The 24532-nt window shown below is 42.1% G+C and overlaps 1 protein-coding gene across 1 annotated transcript in view; it reads right to left on the bottom strand.

The window, feature by feature from the left end:
• RPS6KA3 (ribosomal protein S6 kinase A3) overlaps positions 1-22663 on the bottom strand; it is a gene marked incomplete at both ends in the record, with an annotated part of 81216 nt that extends 58553 nt beyond the window's left edge. Inside the window, 2 exons of the mRNA XM_082014393.1 lie at positions 7183-7239; positions 22592-22663. Of these exons, the coding sequence (XP_081870519.1) occupies positions 7183-7239; positions 22592-22663 (129 nt within the window). The remainder of the gene's footprint in view (positions 1-7182; positions 7240-22591) is intronic.
• Positions 22664-24532: the final 1869 nt, after the last annotated feature.

Below are 24532 nucleotides of genomic sequence, written 5' to 3'. Positions count from 1 at the left end.
TGAATTATGCAATATTATGGTTTCAAACAACTGCATTGCTATGGCTCTAAAGAAAGCTTCCTCAGTTTGTTTTCTGTATGAATAGGCAATAATTACACATTCAAGATGTGTAAGCAATGTGAAAGTATAACTTTACTGTATCATCTCTCAGTAAAACTATAAAAATATTAACTTGTCACTGTTTTACTACTGATAAGCTATCCAAGTAGCTGTTTCAGCTAAGATTAAGTATCAGTCTGTAAAAAATGAGAAATCCCAAACTCAGTCATCTATGAATACTTGTGAGCCCAAATATTTCTGTAATATTTTAGAAATTCTAGCTGTCTTACAACCTCTACCACAAAGCCAAGAATTTACATCAAAATTCTGACAAAAATACACACACTGTGTACTGAAGTGTAAAAGTTATGCCAGCAAAAGGAAAACAAACATATCAAGATGTTCATCAGAAATATGTTCATGGTCATCCAAATTCACATGATTTTTCTTGTAATCAGAAACTGTTACTGAGCACCCAAACAGCAATATCCAACAGGAGTTTGGAGCTGTCCTGAAACAGTGCTTCAACCTGCCAAAATGCAAACTAAGTTTTTGAAACTAAGAGTTCTCACCAGAACAATGCTGTAATATTAAAAATTGAGGTGAAGCTAAAAATCAGTTAAAGCCTCACTCAAATGTTTTAAAATCTAAGCATTTGTCCGTTTAATTATGCTTTTTTTTGCTGAATTACTTCATTTTAACATTCTTATCTTTCATTATTTTCATGGACAGTGACACAACAAATGAGATATCCCCAGATTACTCTGGTTTTAGTATTACTGCGTGAGTGATGGGGGGCTGTTTTGCCCATGACTGTAATCAGTGAGTGATCTCTCTGTCCCTATCTTGACACCTCCCCATCCACCCCCACGTGACCAGTGTTTTATAGATTCATGGTAAATTGTACAGTATATGTGCATGTATAACATGTAGAATACGTCTAATGTAGAATCTCAACATTACTACTACACATAATTGTCTGATCAAGTTCAGTACTTTGATGAAGAGACTATATTGTCCACATGCTTCAGATTATTTTTCTAATGTATCTTAAAGCCTTTTCTAAGATAATGTTTTCCTTATAAACTCTTCTATTAAAACACTGATTGACAAGACAAAGGTCGTAATTTTCATGTCTCCAGACTGCAAACAGTTGTTTTATTTAAATTCTATCAGAGAAAAATAAATGAAACAGACATTTTTAACCACTGACTTTTCTTTGCAATCATTTCTTACGCTACCTTTTGACTGATTACAGTTATCTTTGTTAGTTATCCTAGTTATATATTTTTAGGAAAAGGATAGCAGCTACTGGGATTTAGTTTTTCATCATCCAGATCAGCATATTTTAATACACTGCTTTATGCTTTAGTTCTATTTAATTCTATATATGCTTTAATTTGATTATTTAAAAGTAGAATTTTGTTTAAGGTTTTACCAAAGCATACAAGAAGTGTAACAATATTACGCAACCACCTCCATTGCAGAGAGGGTTTACTTTTTCATCCAAGTTGTTTGAGCCTGAATAGGTTCCACTTCTGCCCATACTAAAAAAACCCATAATCTCAGTCCTTGCCTACTGAAAAATAAGATACTTGAGTTTTTCTGCAACTTACAAAGTATTACTGAAAACTTTTCACAAATACGTGGAACCTAATATTTTGGTATGTTTAATAATTATGCTTAAGCTAGTAGAGTGCAGTGGTAATACATCAGTTGCACTAAGTGTTTTAACAGCTAAATTGAATCCAGATAACAGAACGGAACAAAGAACACAGCACACACGATAGGCTCTTCATGTATATACAAAATGGGAAGCTACTTGCTGGACCAGCTGTAACCTTCCTGTCTAGCTTTAGCTAGTAGGAAAGCATGCAACATGATTGCAAGAGCTCAAAACAATTAATTTGCTCAGTTAATTTACTCAATCTCTATGGACACAGAGATACAGAAAGCAACAGCAGACAGTACAAGAGTGAGAAAGGTAGCAAACAAAAGGCTTTAAATAGCTTCCCCTCTTTCAGTAATGTTCACTTAAGCTTTCACATTAGGTCAAGCTTCAGTCAGTTGTTTACTTGTTCTTACATCTATTTCCTGCTGGACCCAGATCATTTATGAGATACATCAGATTAAAAATGTTGACAGAAAGCTATAAAGCCAGATATAACCAGTATATTCATTGTAATAAAACCAGCATATGTAACGATTCCTCTTTTAAGAGGAGCCAGACTTTGAGCCGTACAGCATCTTGGACACCTCAGAAACAGGTATGTACCATTATAGCTCCCACTTTTCCTAAAACAAACTACTGAATTTGAATCAAAACTATGCAACTCAGACTCTCCTGTCAATTAACTTTACTTCTGACCAAAAGAACAGGGGTGTAACAAATTACATGTATCTTTTGATACACAGAATACTAGAGAGACTTCCTATGTAGATAAAACTGTGTTGGTTTTAATATTTATTTTACATTTCTTATCTGATTTGCCTTATCAGCATACTATCCAAACATTTAACGCAGCAAAAGGATGCAGTATTTCCAGTTTTCACCTTCTATCTCCACAGAACTATGGTAACCCTCTCTATCCTGAACTTGCATGCTTTACACACCTACCAGAATATTTTGTCTTCTTACCTAATGTACTGGTAGATGCTAAGCCTGTTCACTCTACCGTCCTCAGTTACAGCTGAGGAACTTCATAAATTGTCAGTGACCATGTAAATGCTCTAAGTTCATTTCAGTGCAAAGTTAGAAAGAAGAACTTAAATGAATTTCAGTGGTCATTTAAAATTAGTCTTTATCTTGCACCAAAACAGATATGAAGCACAAAGAATGTCACATTCTGGCTGAAGTAGTATTTTATTAGCTGACAGACAGCAAAGTCTAGCTTCCAGCTATAACTGACTAAGCAGCCACAGGAATTCTTTGTATAAAAAAACCAGCCAGATTATTTTATATCACTATTGGCAACATTTGACTCACCACAACCTAGAAATAAACGCAAAATAAATTCCTATTTAATTCCTATTTAATTTCTAATAATTTCCTACTGGTCCGAGGCATTAAAAGGCTAAAACAATCTTAATCAAGTAGCTCAATCAAGAAAGAATATTAGAGAAATGTTTTAATTTTTTAATGGTCATATCAGGCCCATTCAGCATGGGTTTATGAAAGGCAGGTCCTGCCTGACTAACCTGATCTCCTTCTACAAGGTGACCTGATTAGTGGGTGAGGCAAAGGCTGTGTACATTGTTTACCCAGACCTTAGTAAAGTCTTTGACACTGTTCCCCACAGCATTCTCCTGCAGAAACTTGCTGGACAGGTGTCCACTTCAGTAAAAAATGGCTGGCTGGATGGGCCCAAAGAGTTATGGTGACTAGAGTTAAATCCAGTCAGCGATCAGTCACAAGCGGTGCGCCCCAGGGCTCAGTACTGGGGCCAGATCTGTTTACTATCTTCAAAAATGATCTGGATGAAGGGATCGAGTGCTCCCTCAGTAAGTTTGCTGCTCGAGGGGAGGAAGGCCCTGCAGAGGGATCTGGACAGGCTGGATTGATCGGCCAAGGTCAATTGTATGAGGTTCAACAAGGCCAAGTGCCAGGTCCTGCACTTGGGCATGAGTGGCTGGAAAGCTGCCCAGCAGAAAAGGACTTGGGGATGGTGATCAACAGCCAGCTGAACATAAGCCGGCAGTGTGCCCAGGTGGCCAAGAAGGCCAACAGCATCCTGGCCTGTATCAGAACTAGTGTGGCCAGCAGGAGCAGGGAAGTGATTGTGCCCCTGTACTTGGCACTGGTGAGGCTGCACCTCAAATCCTGTGTTTGGTTTTGGGCCCCTCACTACAAGAAGGACATTGAGGTGCTGGAGTGTGTCCAGAGAAGGGCAACGAAGCTGGGGAGGGGTCTATGAGGAGCGGCTGAGGGAACTGGGGTTGTTTAGCCTGGAAAAAAGGAAGCTGAAGGGAGACCTCATCGCTCTCTACAACTACCTGGAAGGGGGTTGTAGCGAGGTGGGTGTCGGTCTCTTCTCCCAAGTAACAAGCAATAGACAAGAGGAAATGGCCTCAAGTTGCACCACGGAGGTTTAGGTTGGGTATTAGGAAAACTTTCTTCACCAAAAGGGTTGTTGAACATTGGAACAGGCTGGAACAGGGGAAGTGGTTGAGTCACCACCCCTGGAGGTATTTAAAAGACGTGTGCATGTGGTGCTCAGGGACATGGTTTACTGGTGGACTTGGCAGTGTTAGGTTAACAGTTGGGCTCAGTGGTCTTAAGGGTCTTTTCCAACCTAAAGGATTCTATGATATTGTGTTAAAATAGGTTGCTCTCCCAAAAAGCAGCAGTTTGGAAATGTCTGAAGAAAGTACAGGAAACCACTTGTAAGTAATCCTGCAGTTAACAAATCTTGAAAGACACCCACCCACTCTCTCATTGCTCCTCCTTGTTGACTGGCTCTGCTTTGGCCAGTGGTGGGTCCATTTTGGAGCCAGCAACAACTGGCTCTGTCCTATATGGTGGGGCAGCCCTCAACCTCTTCTCACAGTGGCCAACTCCCCGCTACCAAAACCTTGCCATGTAAAACCAAGACAGTAGCTAAAGAACACAGTTTTAGCAGATAAACACAAAACAAAAAAGCTCATAGAAAGAAGGTGAAGTAACAGACTCAAAACAAGGAAATTATCATCAAGCAATGGCCCTAATCAGAGTAAATTAACAAACCACACCAAAACGGAACACTTCCCCAATAACAAATGTTCTGCTTCAAACAAGAATTCAAGTAAGCATAGTAGTCTATGTTATGCAGAATATTAGAACACATGATCTCCTTCTGGTCTTGCCTTTTAACCACACAAATATTGTTCCTTTCTTACTCTTTAACACTGCACTACTTTAGAGTAATCCGTCAGCACTTGCCTTACTTCTTCACCCTGTGCTAAAGACAGCAGAGCCTTGCATGGTATGAGGAGGTATCAAAACAGTTACATAGCACAGGCTTTTAAGGTGATATGAAAATTAGGAGATTAAGAGCTACATCTATTACTGTTATGTTTGAAGCAAACATGGAAAAGGCAACTCCAATCATTATTTAAACTGGCTCTGTCCACAGCTTGAGCAGAGAGAGAAACTGCTCTGGCGTTGCACTTATATCCATGCTGCATAGATGGAAACAGCTTTGACCATCTAATTGCAAGCTGAAGTCTGCACAATATGCAATACCAGCACATGAACCCTGAATGGCAAGCAAATGTGGAGTTCCAAAAATTGTGTTTTATTGGTAAAGCCATTTATCACCAGGTTTAACAATCAGCTAGTACTCTCTAACACAAAACTGCAGGTAAACACTAAAGTTGCCTGAGAAAAAGTCACAGGCATTGCAATAGGAAACCTGAACTCACCGGTATCTTCACATCATGAAATTTTGTAAACTGCAAGTTTGACATGAAGATAAGGAACTTAAATTATCAATGAACCTTTCTGACTGATCTTCTCTTCAGCAGAAACTTCTATTTTCAAGAATCCTGGGTTAAGAATTCCTTTGATTAATGCCTCTCAGTTACAAGCACAATGGAAACTACAGTTTCACAGTCCTTCCTCACGCCTGATCTTCCCCTGAAAGACTACTGAAAGCAGAAAGGAATATGATGGGTTTTAAGAATTTACAGATAGCTGAAAAAAAAAGTTATTGTGAAGGAAGAAAAAAGGGATAGATAGCTGGTTTTTTTGTGTTCACTTGCTAGTTCAAGCGCAGAGTGACCACTCTACACCTACGTGTGCTTCACAATGCATTAGTTCAGAGTGCTCTAATGCTTACTATTCAGATCTGATTTACAGTAAACACTCAATATCTACATTAATAGTTCAGCCTCTGCTTTTGGCTATTCCATCACCATGAAAACTTCACTAAGCATGTTTCAGCATTTAGCATCTTATCTGAGGCAGGGAAGGGGTCTTATGTCACCATCTACATCCATACCTACAGCGATCATCTTTGAGTATCTCCATGCAAACATTTCTGGAGCCCTTAGTTTTGTCAGTTCCAAACCAACGAACAGAAGTTCTCTTCCACTCCAACTTAGACAAAATAGCAACACAAGAGGAAAGTTGGAATCCACATTCAACAGAGAAAATTCTTAGGAACGCCTGGGACTCAATGGACTAGCTTTGCTACTCTGGAATGCACTCCAATGTGACACTTCTAAACTTGTCAACCAGAAGCCCAGGAAGAAGACCTAAAACTTTGTAGCTTGGCTTCTCGGTTCTATGGAGAAAGGGAATAGAAAGAATCTCCCAGGCTAATGAAGATTTATGATGCAAATAATCTAGTTTTACAGAGTTCAATAAGGAAAATATGAAATGACCAATGCTAACAAGATAGCTACAGCTCAGAAATCTTACAACAGTATGGAAGAACAAAGGTGATAGCTGCTGTTACACCTTACATGTCAAACTACAAGGGGAAAAAGATATGGTGTACACTGCCACGCTGAAAGAATCTTATTTCATACAGTAAGTGCACATGTGTCCGCAACAGAATATGTGTGGAATTTAGCAATGAAAGAATCATTTTCTGTGACACGACCAGAACTGAAACCTTAATTATTAATAAAGCATACTCTTGTAATGCATAGATGTAAAATATTTTCACCTATGCACCAATAAGACTAACTGAAGCCAATGGAAGTGCTTTGCTTGCTGGCACTAGGAAAAGTGAACAGCAAAAAAAGAACTACATGTTTTTAAGGTTTGCTAACATAAGAAAAGAGGAGCTCAACCTCCCTTCCTAGCCACATCTTACTATCAAACCTTCCCACTCCCCAACTCAATTATAATTTCTACCATATTCAGCTTTGAGCTTTCCACAAGAATGCCTACCTCATATTAAAAATACTAAAGAGAATCTATATCATACAAAAATACTAGGGAAAGCATACAAGTTCATCAGAACAAACAGTAAGATACCGAGCCAGACAGGAGTCAGTGAGAAAGAACCTCTCAAAAATATCAGGATCCCAGATTGCACTTCATGTCAAGTAAACCTAAACAACAAAACATTAGTGACAAACTGCCCGTAAGTTAAGTGATATCAGTGTGCTACAATGTTGTAATGTCTATCTTTATTACAACCATCTTTTACTCACAGTTTGTGGGTTGATATCATCTTCTCCCATAGGTTCATCCACAATTTGCTGTCCATTCTGTAAAAACGAGACACAGCAAGTTACTAGAAACGCTGAATCCAAGTACAGAAATAAATACACTGCAGATGTGCTTTTATGGCATGCTGCTCTACAGGCTCAAGTGTTCTCTTCTCCATATTCTATTTAAAACAAAATAAAAATCAATCATTGAAAGTAAACACAGAATATTGCATGTTGCTGGTATGCAATGCCACTCACTTTGATCCTCATGTATTACCAAACTGGATGAAGTCACAGTAAGAAATACATAAAACAACCTGGCATTTGAAGCCTTACTACTACACAGCTAGACATTATTTCCACTACTACAGCTTCCGCAGAAGAGTTAAACCTGATTAAGACTGAACAGCAAAACACCACAACACAGAACAGATAAACAGGTTCTTTGTAAGAGCAAGACCTTATGTAGCTACAATCAGTACCTTACTCTACTGTGACTACTTCAAGAACATTTATAACTACAGTATAGCCTTATAAAAAGTATGAACACAATGCTAATTTTATTAGCCAGCATGTACTACTTTCTGTACTTTTCTAAGGACCATTCTTAAAAGCCATACAGGAATAGGCTTCTGAATTTGAAATTTAGCTATACAGATTTTTTTAAAAGCCTAAATAACTTGTTGGTCAACAAATTATTTATTTTTCTTGTCAGTGATACTATACTTGAAGAATCTCCAAGAAATTTTTCCCAGAAAGACCGTGCTTACACAACAAGCATGAATATTAGTAAGTTGTAAGGAAAAGTATGTATTTCTTAAGTTATGGTACAGGATATCACCTGGGGCATTAATCTTGCTCCTAAAGTTCAACAGCAATTCAATGTTCTTTTAGAAACAAATGAAAAACTATTAAAAATGGTTACATTTTTCCATTACCAATGGAGGCAGAATTTAAGTTCATTTGTGCATTGTTTCCCTAGAGAACACAAGGCCTAATTAATCTATTTTTTCAGAACTTAATTTACTTAAAGTTACATGCATATATAGATACATATAGAAGTTGGAAAGGTAATAAAAGCTAATCAGAGATTCAGAGATTTTAGCTTCATTCTACACCTTCCTTCCCACAGTTCAGTTTTTCAGCAGACTTCTTGTGTGGAACCTTCCTAGCTTTTTTCTGTAACAACTTCTGATTAATATAGTCTTCCAGCTGGCACATGACTGGAGGAGAATCTTTTATACGAAGTGACAGAATAAATCCCAGCAACTTACAAATTGTAATTTTCTCAAATCTATGACATATATTTAAATTAAATTAACATTTATAGTTTAACTACACATCTCTATATTCTGTTCATGCTACAAGATAGCTTCCAAAGTATCTCATCAGCAGGAAAAAAAATTAAATGAAAAAAAGTAGAACAAACAAGACAACTAACTTTAGCCGGAAAGGAGGACTCTGTAATATCCTAAAAAATAATGATGGCTAAACTCTGGGACCTAAAATAGGGCAATTTGTGTATCAAAGCCATGTGCTCTAAACTGACTCCACATGCAGATTTTCAGAAACAGTGATTCCTGCTACAGTAATCATTCCACTGAATAATAATGTACATTAAGTGCAGGTTAAGTAAGATTTTACCACACAGTAAGCTTTAAGATTTCATGCTTATCCTTTTAAGGCAACTGAAACATAGCTGGAAGTGGAACACACCATTAGAAACTTGAGGCAAGCCTCTCCGAAGACAAAAAGGCACAATCAACCTCTGTTTTTAAAAAGGTTCTAATCTTAAACCTCATTGACTTTTTCAACATTTTTATCAGTCTAGCAGAAAAAAACACAGCAAAACTTTTGCAACACAAATTAACTGTTTTGTACAATCTGGTTTTCCTGTTTAATCCTGCATTGCTTTCAGTTACTTTTCAGTTGAATTCAAGCAATGCATTCCAAACACGCTTATTGGAACTAGGAACAAACTCAAGATATCAGCATGTGCACCATTCGGTCATGCCTGAGCCAGATCACTGGATTAGCAAGATCTTTTTAAATAGGTCTACCCAAGCAATGATTATGCTAAAGGAACAGCATCTACTAGATGGTAGAACCAGTTTTTCTCAGAACAGTCTGAGCCATGTAAGGTAAAGAAGAATATGTATATATGATTTATGGTTTGCTGGTATATGATACTATTACATGGAAAGCAGCTGTATATTCAGAAAGTCTACAAAGCATACTGCCTTCCTTATGAGTTAAACTGTAAAGCCAAAGGGTTCCTAACAGAAGTGGCAATATTTAAACCACTGTGGAGCGAGGTGGTCAGCAGCATGTTTAAGAGGTGAGCAAATGAAATAGGTTCCATTGTGCTGGGCACAGACTTGCTCTAGTATTTAACTAGAACCAAGGGCATGTCTCAATGACATAACAGATTGGGATTGGATATAACAGTCTGATGAATACAGACTAAAAGAAGGCTGAATATATCTTTCACATGTACAGATTGGTCTAATTCAAAAGACAGAGACTCTAGACCTCAGTTATTCTTCAGCTGCACTCCTCCTGTAGTGGGACACACTAAGCAAGAGGAATGGATCAAAGATCTGGTTATTTCCAGTACTCTGGCTCCCAAAGTAGAACACATTTCAGATGACAGCACAAGAGAACTATAAGAAAAATAACAGAAAACATCCACAGAAAATTTCTACTTATACCTAAATATATCAGCAATCAATTTATGCCATGAAAGGAGGGTGTACATCCCTTATAAAGGTAACCTACAAAATGCTCTTCCAATCCACTCAAATTCCATCTCCTATTCTGTTTTCCAGTGGAAGCAGTAATGTTAAGCTAGCTATACATTTCACTTCCAAAAACTTTTAAACCTGTTGCCATATTTCCCTAGATTGGTAGAAATGAAGAATTAAAACACAGGTGGATTGCAGGGGTTTTCCTGAAGGCACATGGACACGTGCACAAAAGATCCTACAGGTTCCCTAACTAAGCATAAAGCAGACAAACATCAGGATATCTGCATCAGGCAGCTGGTACATGAATGTCCCCAATATGAACTGACAGAACCTCTTACACAAAAGTCAACCAACTATAAAAACAGGAGGTCAACCATCAATATTGCTAGCAAGCAAATATTACAAGTTTAAACCCACTGAACTCTTAGGATATAATCAAGTATGTGATTTTCCTTGCAAAAAGACAGTTTAAAGACAGCTTTTTTTTTTTAAATTCAGATTATTTCTCTTCTTGATCAGTAACACATGCCCATAAATAACTGCACCAGAAAGGACCAAGAGGCAGCAAGCAGTGGCGTATGTTAGGGTATTGGTATGAGAAAATATAATCATACTAAATCCTTTGTAAGAAAGGAGTACATCAAGAAGTGTAGGCCACATCCCACCCACAATCAATTAACCACTTTTTGCAAAGCAGGGAATATCCTGCACTCTACACACTACAACTATATATTGATCTACAGTCTTAATGTCACTTGTAAGTTTTTAAAAATTATGGTTCCAACGTTTACTGCAAGAGATCTAATTCATCTCAGAAGTCTGGCAAAATCGTACTATCTTGGGCACCTCACAATAAACCTAACGCTATTCCCGTCTATCCATTTGATTAGCACTGGACATATGGGTAATCTTGTATGTCAAATACACCATCTAGCATCCATAACAGCATTTTGAACTTACCACTTTGGTGCAGAATATCTTATTTTAATAATAATGTCAGGTACCCATCATTCCCATCACACAGGTTTTTCTTACTGGTACTTAAACCATATTAATTAAAATGTTAAGTGAACAAATTGTTATGTTTCCTATAGTATCCATTTTTTTCCTATTTTCCCTTTAATTTCATCAATAATATTACAGATAGTATACACTTGAAGTTTTTAGTTTTAGTTTAGTATCTCCATTCTCACATTCTGTTTGCAAACAACGTTATGCTAATTTGCACTTACCTTGCTGAACTTTATGTTCTTTCCTACAGTTTAATAGATCTTTCTTCTGAAGGACCTAAGCTTGTCCCCAAAACTTCTCTGATATTAGACACCACCAAGTACCTTCTTCCACCCCCAAAACATCTCTGCTTTGTGATTAGACTATTGCTAGACTGTTTTGGGATGTTTAAGTAGCCTCTCTGCCAAATATTTCAACTTTTTTACCCAAATATGTTTGTCAGTGATTTTAAAATGCCTTATGAAATTGATACTAGTTCTAAGATTTGGTATAATTCTTTTGCCATTAACCTCAACATTTCCTAATTATTAATATTGGGCTTGAGTATATAAGTTAGTAACCAGTCTTTATACTATTAACAGAGTTCAGTATATTATGTAACTATTGAATTTTCTGTGTAGTTGGTACCTTTTACCAGAACCATACCCCCCAATTAAGATACAATAAAAAAGTGTTAAATTCTTAGACTTAACAAATGGACAAATCAAGAATTATGAACTGTATACCAGTGCAGGACGATGTTTTGAGTACACAAATAAGCAGACAAGATAAGATGTCTGAATCACACCATTTAAAAATAATTATCTAGAAGTTTTAACATGCCAATGAGCAACATAGGTGATGTGGAATTATAATTTAAATAAATTACCTGGATAAGTCTGAAGTTTCTCCCAGGTAATGTCTAGTTTTCAGCTACCAAAACTTCCAGACTTACCCAACAACTATTAAACACAGTTACAGGATTTAATAAAAGACCTTTCCCCCACCCTTTAACCCTTCTGAAATAAAGTTTAGGATCCCAAAAATAAATATTTCAAAACACACAATAACTTTCAGCATTATTTATTCTTTAGTCATTAAAACACTGGCCATATACAGAGCTGAGCACTTACAGTCTGGTGTTTTCAAGGGACTCTTAACTGACAGATAAAGCTCAAGAACCGTGCGATCCTCAAATTGAGTAAATCTGGAATAACGCTTCTGGCTTGCTTCAAAGCAGTACAGAATACAGTATTCCTACTGAAACATTCATAACAAATTTGCTGTTAGCAACACAAGGCACTGTGTGGAACTACATTCAGCAAAAGCCTTTCGAACTGTACACGCTCAAACTTGCTATTCTAAGCCGCAATGAGCTACCCTGAGAAAAAATTCGTAGGTCTGCAGAAAAATAGTTGAAAATAGACTGAGAGGACCTTGAGAGGTCATCCAGTCTATCTCGGTGCACCAAGGCATGATCAGCTATTCTTACAACATCGCTCACAAAGACGGTCGTCTAACCCCTTAAATCTTCAATAATGGGAGTTTTCACAATCTATTCCAGTGCTTAACTAAAATATAAGGCTTTAATAGGATCTGAATGAATGACTTGTGCCCCAACTCCTGAGCTGTGAAGTCACACAGATCCAAAGCACTTACTAAATCCTGACCTGATTAAAACTTATTATGTGTAAGTAGAAGTGAGCCATCATCTTAGACTTCCTCTAGCTGTTCAATGTATTTCGCATATACTATATTGAAAACACTACATGCAAGTATTAAAAACTCCTTTTTTTAAAAAAAAAAATAAAACAAAAACCTAAAGATATGAGTCTTTATTTTTATGAAAAATTACTGCAAGGATTTCTTTTATAGAAAACTTCGTTTGGTCAAGTTCCATTAATTCCACATAATTTATCGTAAACTTTATTGACTAAGGTGACCGACTTCATCCTTTGCTGAGTATTAAAAGAAACAGCAAGACATTGAAACTTGCCTCTCTGTAGACAATCAACGTCAGATATAAGCCATTAACACGTAGGTCATTTAGGTACAAAGACAAACTTCCTTAACTTAGGATACCTGGGCAACTTTAACTATGTGATTTCATAAACCCTATCTTCTTCACACTACTACCTTCTTATCTAATATGACTCAAGAGTACAGTTTAACAATATAGAAAAGCAGTCCCCTATCCTCCAGTGTGATGCTTTCCTTAGCACTAGCATTTGTCCAGCCCTGTGCCAAGTCAGGTCAGAAAAAGAAACTAAAAAAGAGTTTGCAGCTCTCAGGAAGTTTAAGTCTCTGAATTAGCTCAGCTTGAAGTCAGACAAGTGTCACGGCATTATCCAAGATGCCGGACATATAGTACCATAAAAATCTTTGTCTAGGCCAACCAATTTCTGTAGCCAAAACAAGCTCCAAATCATGTATGTTCATTTGTTCAAGGGGGGTAAAAAAAAAAAAAAAAAAAGAACAGGGAAGTGAAATTTTCAGCTAGTTCCCTACCTGTGTGGGTAGCAAGTTATTACACTTAACACATCAATTCAGCGGCCTCAGTAAAAGAGACCACAACAAAAAACACAGTACCTATTCTCTGTTCATCTGCTCCAAAGAGGAAGAAGAAACATACATGTAGAAATCACTTACTTCAATATATCCAACCATTGCTGCACATATGAAAATAAAAGGTATTCCTTCTCTGCTTGCACACATAACCCTAGGAGTGACCCTAGCAGCACCTGACAGTATACAAATCTTATTACCAGGACTGTATTTGCACGAGAAAGCAGGTATGCTTCATCTTCACTGCCTCCTGCGGTCCTAGGCCTGCTGAAGTGCCCTGCGCCTGCCCGGGCTCCTTCCAAAGGGGACTGCAGCAAACACATGGGAGTACGGGCCAGGTCCTCACCCTGTGAGTCAGGGGCAGCCAACGGGCACAGCGAGGCTGCGTGCTACAATTCCTTACAAAGCAGACACACACACACAGAATCACACACAGAATCACTAGGTTGGAAAGGACCTTTAAGATCATCAAGTCCAACCATTAATCCAGAACCACCATGTCCCCTAAACCATGTCCTGAAGCGCCACATCCACACGTTTTTTGAACACTTCCAGGGATGGCGACTCCACCACCTCCCTGGGCAGCCTGTTCCAATGCCTGACCACCCTCTCAGTGAAGAAATTTTTCCTAATATCCAATCTAAACCTCCCCTGGCGCAACTTGAGGCCATTTCCTCTTGTCCTATCACTAGTTACTTGGGAGAAGAGACCAACACCCTCATCGCCACAACCCCCTTTCAGGTAGTTGTAGAGAGCGATAAGGTCTCCCCTCAGCCTCCTCTTCTCCAGACTAAACAACCCCAGTTCCCTCAGCCGCTCCTCATAAGACTTGTGCTCCAGACCCCTCACCAGCTTCGTTGCCCTTCTCTGGACACGCTCCAGCACCTCAACATCCTTCTTGTAGTGAGGGGCCCAAAACTGAACACAGGATTCAAGGTGCGGCCTCACCAGTGCCGAGTACAGGGGCACAATCACTTCCCTACTCCTGCTGGCCACACTATTCCTGATACAGGCCAGGACGCTGTTGGCCTTCTTGGCCACCTGGGCACACTGCCGGCTCATATTCAGCCGGCTGTCAACCAGCACCCCCAGGTCCCTTTCCACCGGGCTGCTCTCCAGCCACTCCTCCCCAAGCCTGTAGCATTGCATGGGGTTGTTGTGGCCAAAGTGCAGGACCCTGCACTTGGCCTTATTAAACCTCATACAGTTGGCCTCTGCCCATCGATCCAGCCTCTCCAGATCCCTCTGCAGAGCCCTCCTACCCTCCAGCAGATCAACACTCCCACTCAGCTTGGTGTCATCTGCAAACTTACTGAGGGAGCACTCAATTCCCTCATCCAGATCATCTATAAAGATATTGAACAAGACTGGTCCCAGAACCGAGCCCTGGGGAACACCACTCGTGACCGGCCGCCAGCCGGATTTAACGCCATTCACCACAACTCTCTGGGCTCGGCCATCCAGCCAGTTCCTCACCCAGCGAAGAGTAAACCCATCTAAGCCACGAGCCGCCAGTTTCTCCAGGAGAATGCTGTGGGAGACGCTGTCAAAGGCTTTCCTAAAGTCCAGGTAGACAACGTCCACTGCCTTTCCCTCATCCACTAGGCGGGTCACCTGGTCATAGAAGGAGATCAGGTTGGTCAAGCAGGACCTGCCTTTCATGAACCCATGCTGGCTGGGCCTGATCCTTTGGCTGTTCTGCAGATGCCCTGTGAGCACTCTCAAAACCAACCGCTCCATAATCTTCCCTGGAACAGAGGTCAGGCTGACAGGCCTGTAGTTCCCAGGATCCTCCTCCGGCCTTTCTTGTAGACGGGCGTCACATTGGCAAGCCTCCAGTCTTCTGGGACCTCCCCTGTTAACCAGGGCTGCTGATAAACGGTGGAGAGTGGCTTGGCAAGCTCCTCCGCCAGCTCTCTCAGTACTCTTGGGTGGATCCCATCAGGCCCCATAGACTTGCGGGTGTCCAGGTGGCTTAGCATGTCCTTGACTGCTTCCTCCTGGAATATGAGGAGTACATTGTGCTCTCCATCCCCGTCTTCCAGCTCAGGGGGCTGAATATCCTGTGGATACCTGGTCTGGCTATTAAAGACTGAGGCGAAGAAGGCATTAAGTACCTCAGCCTTGTCCTCGTCCTTGGAGACAATGTTCCCCGCCATATCCAGTAGGGGATGGAGATTCTCCTTGCCTCTCTTTTTGTTGTTAATATGTTTGTAAAAACATTTTTTATTATCCTTTACGACTGTGGCCAGACTGAGCTCTAGCTGGGCTTTTGCCTTTCTAATTTTGTCCCTGCTTGACCTAACGAGATCCTTGTACTCTTCATGAGTTGCCTTCCCCTTCTTCCAGAGGTGATAAACTCTCCTCTTTTCCCTGAGTCCCAGCAAAATCTCCCTGTTCAGCCAGGCCGGTCGCCTTCCCCGCCAGCTCTTCTTACGGCACATGGGGACCGCCTGCTCCTGCACCTTTAAGATTTCCTTCTTGAAGACTGTCCAGCCTTCCTGGACCCCTTTGTCCTTCAGGACTGTTTCCCAAGGGACTCTCTCAACCAGTGACCTGAACAGGCCAAAGTCTGCCCTCCGGAAGTCCATGATAGCAGTTTTGCTGAGTCCTCTCCTTACTTCACTCACAACTGAGAATTCTATCATGTCATGGTCGCTAAGCGCAAGACGGCCTCCGACCACCACATCTCTCACCAGTCCTTCTCTGTTTGTAAACAGCAGGTCCAGCAAGGCACCTCCCCTGGTGGGCTCACTCACCAGCTGCATCAGGAAGTTATCCTCCACACACTCCAGGAACCTCCTAGACTGTTTCCTCTCTGCCGTGTTATACTTCCAGCAGATGTCTGGTAGGTTGAAGTCCCCCACAAGAACAAGGGCCAGCGATTGCGAGACCTCCGCCAGTCGCTTGTAGAATGTCTCATCCGTCTCTTCATCCTGGTTGGGTGGCCTGTAACAGACTCCCAGCAGGATATCTGCCTCATTGGCCTTCCCCCTCATCCTTACCCACAAGCACTCTACTTGGTCTTCACAATCTTCGATTTCTATGCAATCAAAACACTCCCTAACATACAGAGCCACCCCACCGCCTCTCCTTCCCATTCTATCCCTTCGGAAGAGCTTATAGCCATCCATTGCAGCACTCCAGTCATGAGAAGCATCCCACCATGTTTCTGTGATGGCAACTACGTCATAGCTGTCGCGCTGCACAATGGCTTCCAGCTCCTCCTGTTTGGTGCCCATGCTGCGTGCAAAGAAACACGGGTTTCTTTGAATCTCTTTGCATGATAAATGACAAAGGATGAAATTTAATACTGAAGTCAACTAAAGCATTACTCGTTTATGCTCATTTTGTCATTTGGCTATTTTAATAAATTCTACTAAGAAGAGAGACTAAGCTATGGAGCACCTTCACTATTTCCTAAAATTCAGGATTTATAAGGTGCCTATATAACAACCATCAACTGCTGAAAGACAGGAGAAGAAAGACCCCTCTAAGTGAAAAAAATTGTTTAACATGCAAGTCTAAGTTCTAACAGTAATTAATTTTGGCAATCATGTTATTTAAGGAATAATACAAATAATATTAATCATGGTCTGTTTACATTCTGAAACCACTACCTTTTGAAGTTGCAAGACAAAGAAGATTTTATTTTTCAAAGCTATGTTTTGCTGGACATGTAAAATCACAACAAAATACCACTTCTTCACACCTTCTGTATATACTTAAACATGAACTGTTCAGATAAATTAATGACTGAAATTAAATGTTAAATTGAAATTTATTTAATTTAATAGAACCTTAGAAATTGTGTCAGAAAACAGACCTAGACACTAATAATGTATTTAGAAGACACATGCTACTTTTTACACAATTGAACTGCATCACTCAATAAATAAATAAATAAAAGCAGCACATTTCCTCCAAAAAGAGTTAAGTGGAGCATTAAGCATACCACAGGGGGTTCCTTGCATCAAAGGGAACATATGGTAACTGTTACTGATACGAATGAGCTAGCAGTAACATTGTGGTTGAGCCACTGGAGTAGGTCCCTAGAAATCAGAGTTCATCTCCTAGCTCTAGAACAGACCCCATGAATTATGCTAGATGGAATCACTAAGCTGTTGAGCTTCATTTTCCCATCTGTTACACAGGATTCCCCCTCCACCCCATTTCCAATGAGTGCGGCATTTAATTTTATTTCAGAGAATAAGGAGAGAGTAAGTAGCGCAGTATCATGTCTGCAAGGATATAGCACAATACTTGCAGTAATCAACCACTTTAGTTCACCTAAACTTAAAAACTCCCCAAAGAGATTCTAACTTTTCCAGTTTCCTTATTAAATTATTCCCCTCTTGGAATTCACCAAGATTGAAAAAACAATTGCAATGTTTTACTCTCACCTGAAAACTGCTTAAAATTTTCGTTATTGGAATACTGTTATGAATTATGTTTAAAAAAAAACAAATAAAAACAACCAGAAAACCAAAAACCAAACACCACAAAAAAACACAACCCCAAAACCAGTATCTTGAATGAGTTCTTAAAATTGATAGATCTGCCAACTGCCAAGACCAACTCATAGAGTTAATATTTTTGATGTGCAGAATTATACGCCCGCCTTCGATTCACAATGATGCACAGACTAAGTTGAGCATTTCAAATGACAAACAACTACAGTTAGTGCGACAGATCACAATCAATTCAAAGACAACAGACATGCCTTTAAACACGTCAGTCTACTTTGTGTTAGATGCCCCAGCTGTGGCGAGAAATATTTATGGACGCTGTAATGAACAAAACGATTACAAGCTAAGAACTGTTGATGTCATAAAAAAAACCCTAATGCAATGATTCAAGAAATCAAACTCAACGCCTTCTATGAGGAAACCGAGAGCTGTGGAGCACACACAATACTGCATGAAGGTACTGAATTCAGCAGAGTAAAGTACCTGCCCCCTCCTACCCCACCCAGCTGACAGCAGGGCATCCGTCCTGTGTCACGTAGTAGGAATGTGTTAACTAAAAAATAGTACAGGTAAAACTGTACCATTAAGGATCTGAAAAAGCAGAAGAAAAAAACCTCACAGACCTAAACATCATTCATGCAGATGATATGCTTCTCAAGATGGTATTTACATATATATAACATCTGTTATCTGCCTCTCTATCATAGTAGTTTGTGGAATACAGGGTATACTACTTATTTAGATGAGAATTAAATTGCCAATTGCCACTTTTAACCCAGCATAAGAAAACGTCACTTCACAAGTTTGTGAAAAAAACAGACTTCAGAATGCACTGTATTGACAGCAGGTATGTATGAGCAGCGATAGCAGAGTGCTACAGAGAATTCTGCCTATAAGGGAGCGATGACCAACAGTCTTCAAAATCCACATAGACCAGTCCATTTAGGTGATTCCACTTTGGCTCCGAATTGTTTACCTATTTGGCTATACAAGAAATGACTGTAAATATAGCCTTTGTTCCTGTGGAACATAAGTGCAACACTGATTACACAGACTATTACAGAATGTAAAAAGACAATCACAACCACAGCCTCATGGCAAGACATCTGATAATGAAATCTGAAATCATTCCACACCAGAAGTACACACTGACACAGAGAATGTCACACTGACATCAGAATGGCATTACAAAGGAAAAATTACATTATACCAGATTCTTTAAAGCATCAGCATGACTGTTGAATGCCAGCACCCCTCGCCTCGTGCAAGGTTCGAATAGTTCTGGATACAGAAGATAAAACAAGGAATTCTGTGAAAGGGGATTCGTATCATCTATTTAGATACCTAAATGCATGAGCACAAATCCCCTGTCTAGAGCAGTGGAAAAAACTGAACTTTCTCCACAGCCAACTTAGAGCACCTAAATTAAAACTCCTAAAGATAGATGGCACAAATGCTTCCCAGAAAGTCTAGCAAGCGGCATCTCCTTATGATGGCCAGCTCTTTCAACGTACTGGTGCCCAAAATTTGGCTGCCATAACTGTATTCATTCTCCTCCAGTTGACATTAATATGCATAGCTGCCTGTACAGATCAAAGGATCAGGCTAGTTATTCAGGCATTCAAATACAAACTCAAGCCATCAATATTTAATTTGCCTGAAAGCAGATGACTTGAAATAACAGGCACATTCTCACCATGAAAAACAAACCTATGCTTGTTATAAATCTTGAGTAGACCCTCAGTGAACAAAAGACAGCAACATTCCACAGGCTTTAAAGGTGGTGTGATTTAAAACATGAAACTTTAAAAACAAAACCACATTATACTATATAGACAAATTATTTAAAAAATAGCGTAACAACTTTACAGATTGAAAAAAGTGTCAGAGATGCAATATGGATCACTGACCTATTTGTACCTGTAGAAACAGAAGTCCTGCAACTGATCTCTGAAAACTATAAATCCATATTTTATCTAAAAAAAAAAAAAAGGTTTGCATTATTTCTTAAGGAGGATCACGTTCTACAGACCTGCTGTCCTGTACACCTAAGTTACACCAGCTATTGATGGTTAACTATACTGTCTTCCAAAGCAATGCTAGTTAAATGCATTCTATACCTTCTACTAAATTTGCTCACACATGACAGCAAATCACCTCCTCAGTGGTATCAATATAAAACCAAATACAGGACTGCACTGGGAAACAAATAAAAAAAATTAATCTAATATAAAAACTCACAGAGTTGTTAAGAAAAAGAAAGCATCTGAGCTGACTTTTAAAGCTCAATTATTTGTCGTTCCATGTGGATAACACAGTCTTACAAGAACCATGTCAGCAAATCTGAGAGGTTAGCGGAAACTCTTTACCTCACTATTACAGCTAAAGACATTATTACTATCAAACTATGACTGAAATCACAATGAGTTTCCAGGTGGATGTAAAAAATATTTTTGCCCAAGGACACTCTTGCAGCATAGGGTCTGTAATTAGGATATTGCTATGCTACAGACAAACACAACTCACACAAATTGAAAATTTAAGTTATGTATTTAGGTCATTTGTTTATCTATTTGACTTAAACTTATCTGTTTTCACTAAAATACCTTTTCTTAAAAATTTGTTTCAGGTAAGCAACCTTTCCAAGTCTACCTTTTTCTGTTTGAGGTTCATCTGATAAGATTTTACAGGTGCAATCTAGTCTTTTCAAGAACTGAGTGTTTATTCTAGACTAGGGCCTTAGAGTGCAAACCTGTCAGTTCAGTTGCTGTTTCGTGTTTTGTTAGTGGTTCTACAAAATTTTTTGGTGATAAAATGCTGTAGATTCATGTCAATGTAAGTGTTTAACTGCCCCCCCGGCTTTTTTAGGAAGAGGTAAAATACACTTGTTTCAAGAAGTTTATAACAGCAGCTTAAAAACAAATCATGTTGGAAATGCACTGAAGCAAGTAACAAAGTACAATCAATCATGCACATTTCAAATAATATAACCTATTTTGCTACCTTTCCAGCATATATACCATTATTGAAGTTACACAGACTACATGCAGTGAACATAGAAGACTAAAGTAACAGCTAAGATCCTTCCTCTAAATCATTAGTCTAAGCAGTCTTGCAGAAACATCTACCCTACCACCTCCTTGCCTGCCCCCAAGCTTCACACTACTATTGTAGTTACGCCCCATTAAAAGAAAAATAAATCATCTAAGATCACCACTTCAGAAGTCAGTGAATAACTGGCAAGAATTTAAAAGTAACTACAGCAACTGGCAAGCATTTAAAAGACAGATCTGCCTGTCAGATCAGAACTGCAGATTCTTCTGACCCTCAGAGATGCAGTCACTTTAAGCAGAAGGAAGACAAGACAAACATCAAAAGGACGAATGCTTCTGATACTGCAGAAACTTTGCATTGGTCTCTCTCTCTTTGCTCCACTCACTAAGGAGTAAGTTCTAACCTTGCGACTAATTGTTGTGAGCTGGCCTGAGTCCACACTGTTCAAGATGAGCATCACTTGAAGCAGCCTGGCTGAGTATCAGCTGGAGCAAATTCAGGTAGAAGCTGCACTGTCAGAAGCAGCTCTTGCTTTTCAGATGGGAATCTGGTCGCAAACTAGCACATGATTGTGGGCTACCAGGGAATCAGGGAGCAAGCACAACTGTGTACGTGTAATGTTTACATAGATGCAAACCAATACAGTAGTACACCGTAGGAAAAAAAAACCTAATATAACTGAAAGCATCTATGGCCTCGGATGCAAGCGAATCTAATTTCCAGCCGCTCTCGGCATCTCAGCCTAGGAAAGCTGACACGCGTCCTGCCTAGCCTGGACAGGAGCACAGCACGAACTCCCTGCTACCAACAGCGGGAAACCACACTGCGCTGCATCTCAGGGATGTTCCCACAAACGCCGCCAAGCACAAAGCTTCACCCATGCGAAACGTCCCTGCGGTTCCCCAAACGCTTGCGAAACTGCAGAGACAACCCCATCCTGCTTAGATAAGGGGGCAGCGGCACCCGGGCAGGGACGGCCCTTGGCCGCCGCAGGGGGAGCAGCGGCACGGCGAGGGCACCGGGCAAGGTGAGGGCAGGCCCCGGCCCTCCCGCCCGCACCCCCCGGACCGTGCCTGCCGAGGCGGCGGGGCCGCCCCGGGAAGGGAAACTCGCCGTGACAGTAACCAGACACCGCGCTGGAAACAAAAGCGCCGGGTCGGCGGCCGCCGCCGCCGCAGCAGGTTACTCCCTCCCGGGGAAGGGGGCGGAAGGGGAGGGAGCGAGCCGGGAGCAGCCCGGTCCCATGAAACACGCCCCGAGCCCCAGAGCGGGGGAGTCCCAGCCGGGAGTTAGGGCCCCGGAGAGGAAGCAGCGCGCAGGGGCCGGCCGGGCGGCAAGCGCCCACGCTCCCCCCTCCGCTGCTCGCCCGAGCGGCCCGGGGGTTCGGTGCCCCGTCCCCGCGCCGGGCCGCTGCCCCCCGGCCCCCGCCCGGCCTCCCGCCCGCACTCGCGGTGCTGCCCGCCCCGAGCGCCCTCGAAGAGAAACTCTGCCCGTCCCTTGAGCGGCGGCGGCCAGAGCCCAGCTCCCGTCTCCTCCTCGCAACTTTCCCTACAACACTCCCCCCCCCGCTCGCCTGCCTCGTACCTCGGTGCTGCTCTCGGCTGTGCTCTCCACAGCCATCTTCTGCCAAGGGTCCGCCAGCTGCGCCAGGGGCATCTTCCCCACCCGGCTCCCGCAGCCTCCGCGTTCTCGCTTTTCCGCACCCCGGCGGCAGTGAGGCGGGGGCGAAGAGGCAGGCAACGAGCCCTCCGGAGGGCGCGGGACACCCCAGCTGACGCTAGCGGCGGCTCCTGCGGCGACTACTGCCCGCTGCCGCCGTCCGTCCGTCCGTCCTTCCCTCCGCCCCCTCCCCGCTGCCAGGCGGAGCCGCGCTTCCGCCCTCCCCCCGGCCCGCCGCTCAGGCCTGGCTTCCGCTCACAACATGGCGCCCGGGCCGTACCTGCCCGGCCAACGGCGTCTGCGTGCGCCACCGCCGGGCGGGTCTCCTGCTGTCCCGGCCCTCGCCGCCCGCAGGTGCTGGGCCGGGCTGGGCTGCGGGGGGCGGTTAGCCGGCCCGCCGAGCCGACCTGGGCTGAGGGAGTGGAGGCAGCGTCCGTTTCAGCGGGAGGCGGCGGCCGCTGCACACGGCGGAGAGGAGCTGAGCCGAGCCGAGCCGAGCGGCGCGGCGCCGTGGGAGGCCCGGGCCGGCAGGCGAGGGAAACGCTCGGTGACGGCGGGCGGCCGGGCCGTTGCGGAGTCCGGGCTGCCGGGAGCGCGGCCCTTCCGTACTTCATCGCTGTCCGGCCTCGGTCGGTTTTGCCCAGCGTTTTGCAGGGCAGCGGCGCGCAGGCCCGCTGGGCTGAACGGCGGCAGCGGCCGAGGCGCCGTTCTTTATACCAAGCGCCCGAGTGGGGTTTCACCCTCAGGGCTGCGAGGTTCAGTCAGGCCAGCCCCGAGGCGAAGGGCTGTAGGAACGCGATGGGGGAAGGCCGGCCCGGTGGGCTGGGGCGAGCGAGAGGGGTGAAAAGTTTGTTTGCGTGAACAGAAGAGCAGATGGAGAAGCTGGAGGTGAGCGAGGACGGGGAGGAAGACGTAGTGTTGTGCAGAATATCATTAGGCAAAGAGGGAAAGGAATTAAGATGCAGGAATTTGTTTTTATAGCAATGCCATTTAAGTAGTGGTTGGACTGCGTGAGTAAGAGTTGCCTCGGAGCGGGAAAGTCATACTTCTGCAGGCCAAGAGACATAAAGATAAAGCTGTCAAAAAAAACCCCCACAGGTTCTGAAAACGGTCTTTATTTTACGTTTTATCCTCAGATGTTAACTAGTACATAAACAGCTGGCTTAAACGTATGAGATCCACGAAGGTATGCAGTCTTACATGGTTCTCTTAAAATGTTAAGCACTGTAATAAACACCCATCCTTCTGCAAAGTCAGATGGCTTGGCTAACGCTGGAGAATCCTTGAAATATTACACCAGCAACTGAAGATGGGTACTGGTGTCCGATATCTTGCTGTCGAAGCCAAATTTTTCAGAACTGTGTTTGGGAAGACCACTTCATTTTCAGCATCCCCCACTGTCCCGAAGCATTTCTAGGTTTTGACAGGTCACGTGCTGTCTTCCATCCTTGATAAAAGTTAACATTCTTTAAATATTTGGAGTTTTTTGGGGAGTGGGAGGAATGGCAAGAGCGCTAGCAATTAAAAATATGTGTGTGCGTGCATGCACATGCTACTGTGATGAACACACGCTACTTCTGTTTCTGCTTGGTAGCATTTTTGATCCCACTTTATATTCATGTAAGCATAAATACCTATCTACAAAGAGTTACAAAGGAGTGGATAGGCAGTTGCTCATAATGAATCAGACTTCAGCTGGCACTACGGAGACTTCCATATCTGGAGTAAAAGGTCATAGTTGAATGATCACTTGAAGCCACCACCACTGCCAGGAGAAGCAGCTGTGCCCTCCCCTGGCTCACTGCTGTTTCAGTCTGGTCCTTGCATCAGCCTTCCTTTTGAAGTGGTGCAATTGCCTGTGCTGCC

Source organism: Phaethon aethereus (genome assembly GCF_964289735.1).
Source record: "Phaethon aethereus genome assembly, chromosome: 1".
NCBI classification, from domain to species: Eukaryota; Metazoa; Chordata; class Aves; order Phaethontiformes; family Phaethontidae; genus Phaethon; species Phaethon aethereus.
This window is presented reverse-complemented; position numbering and strand designations above follow the sequence as displayed.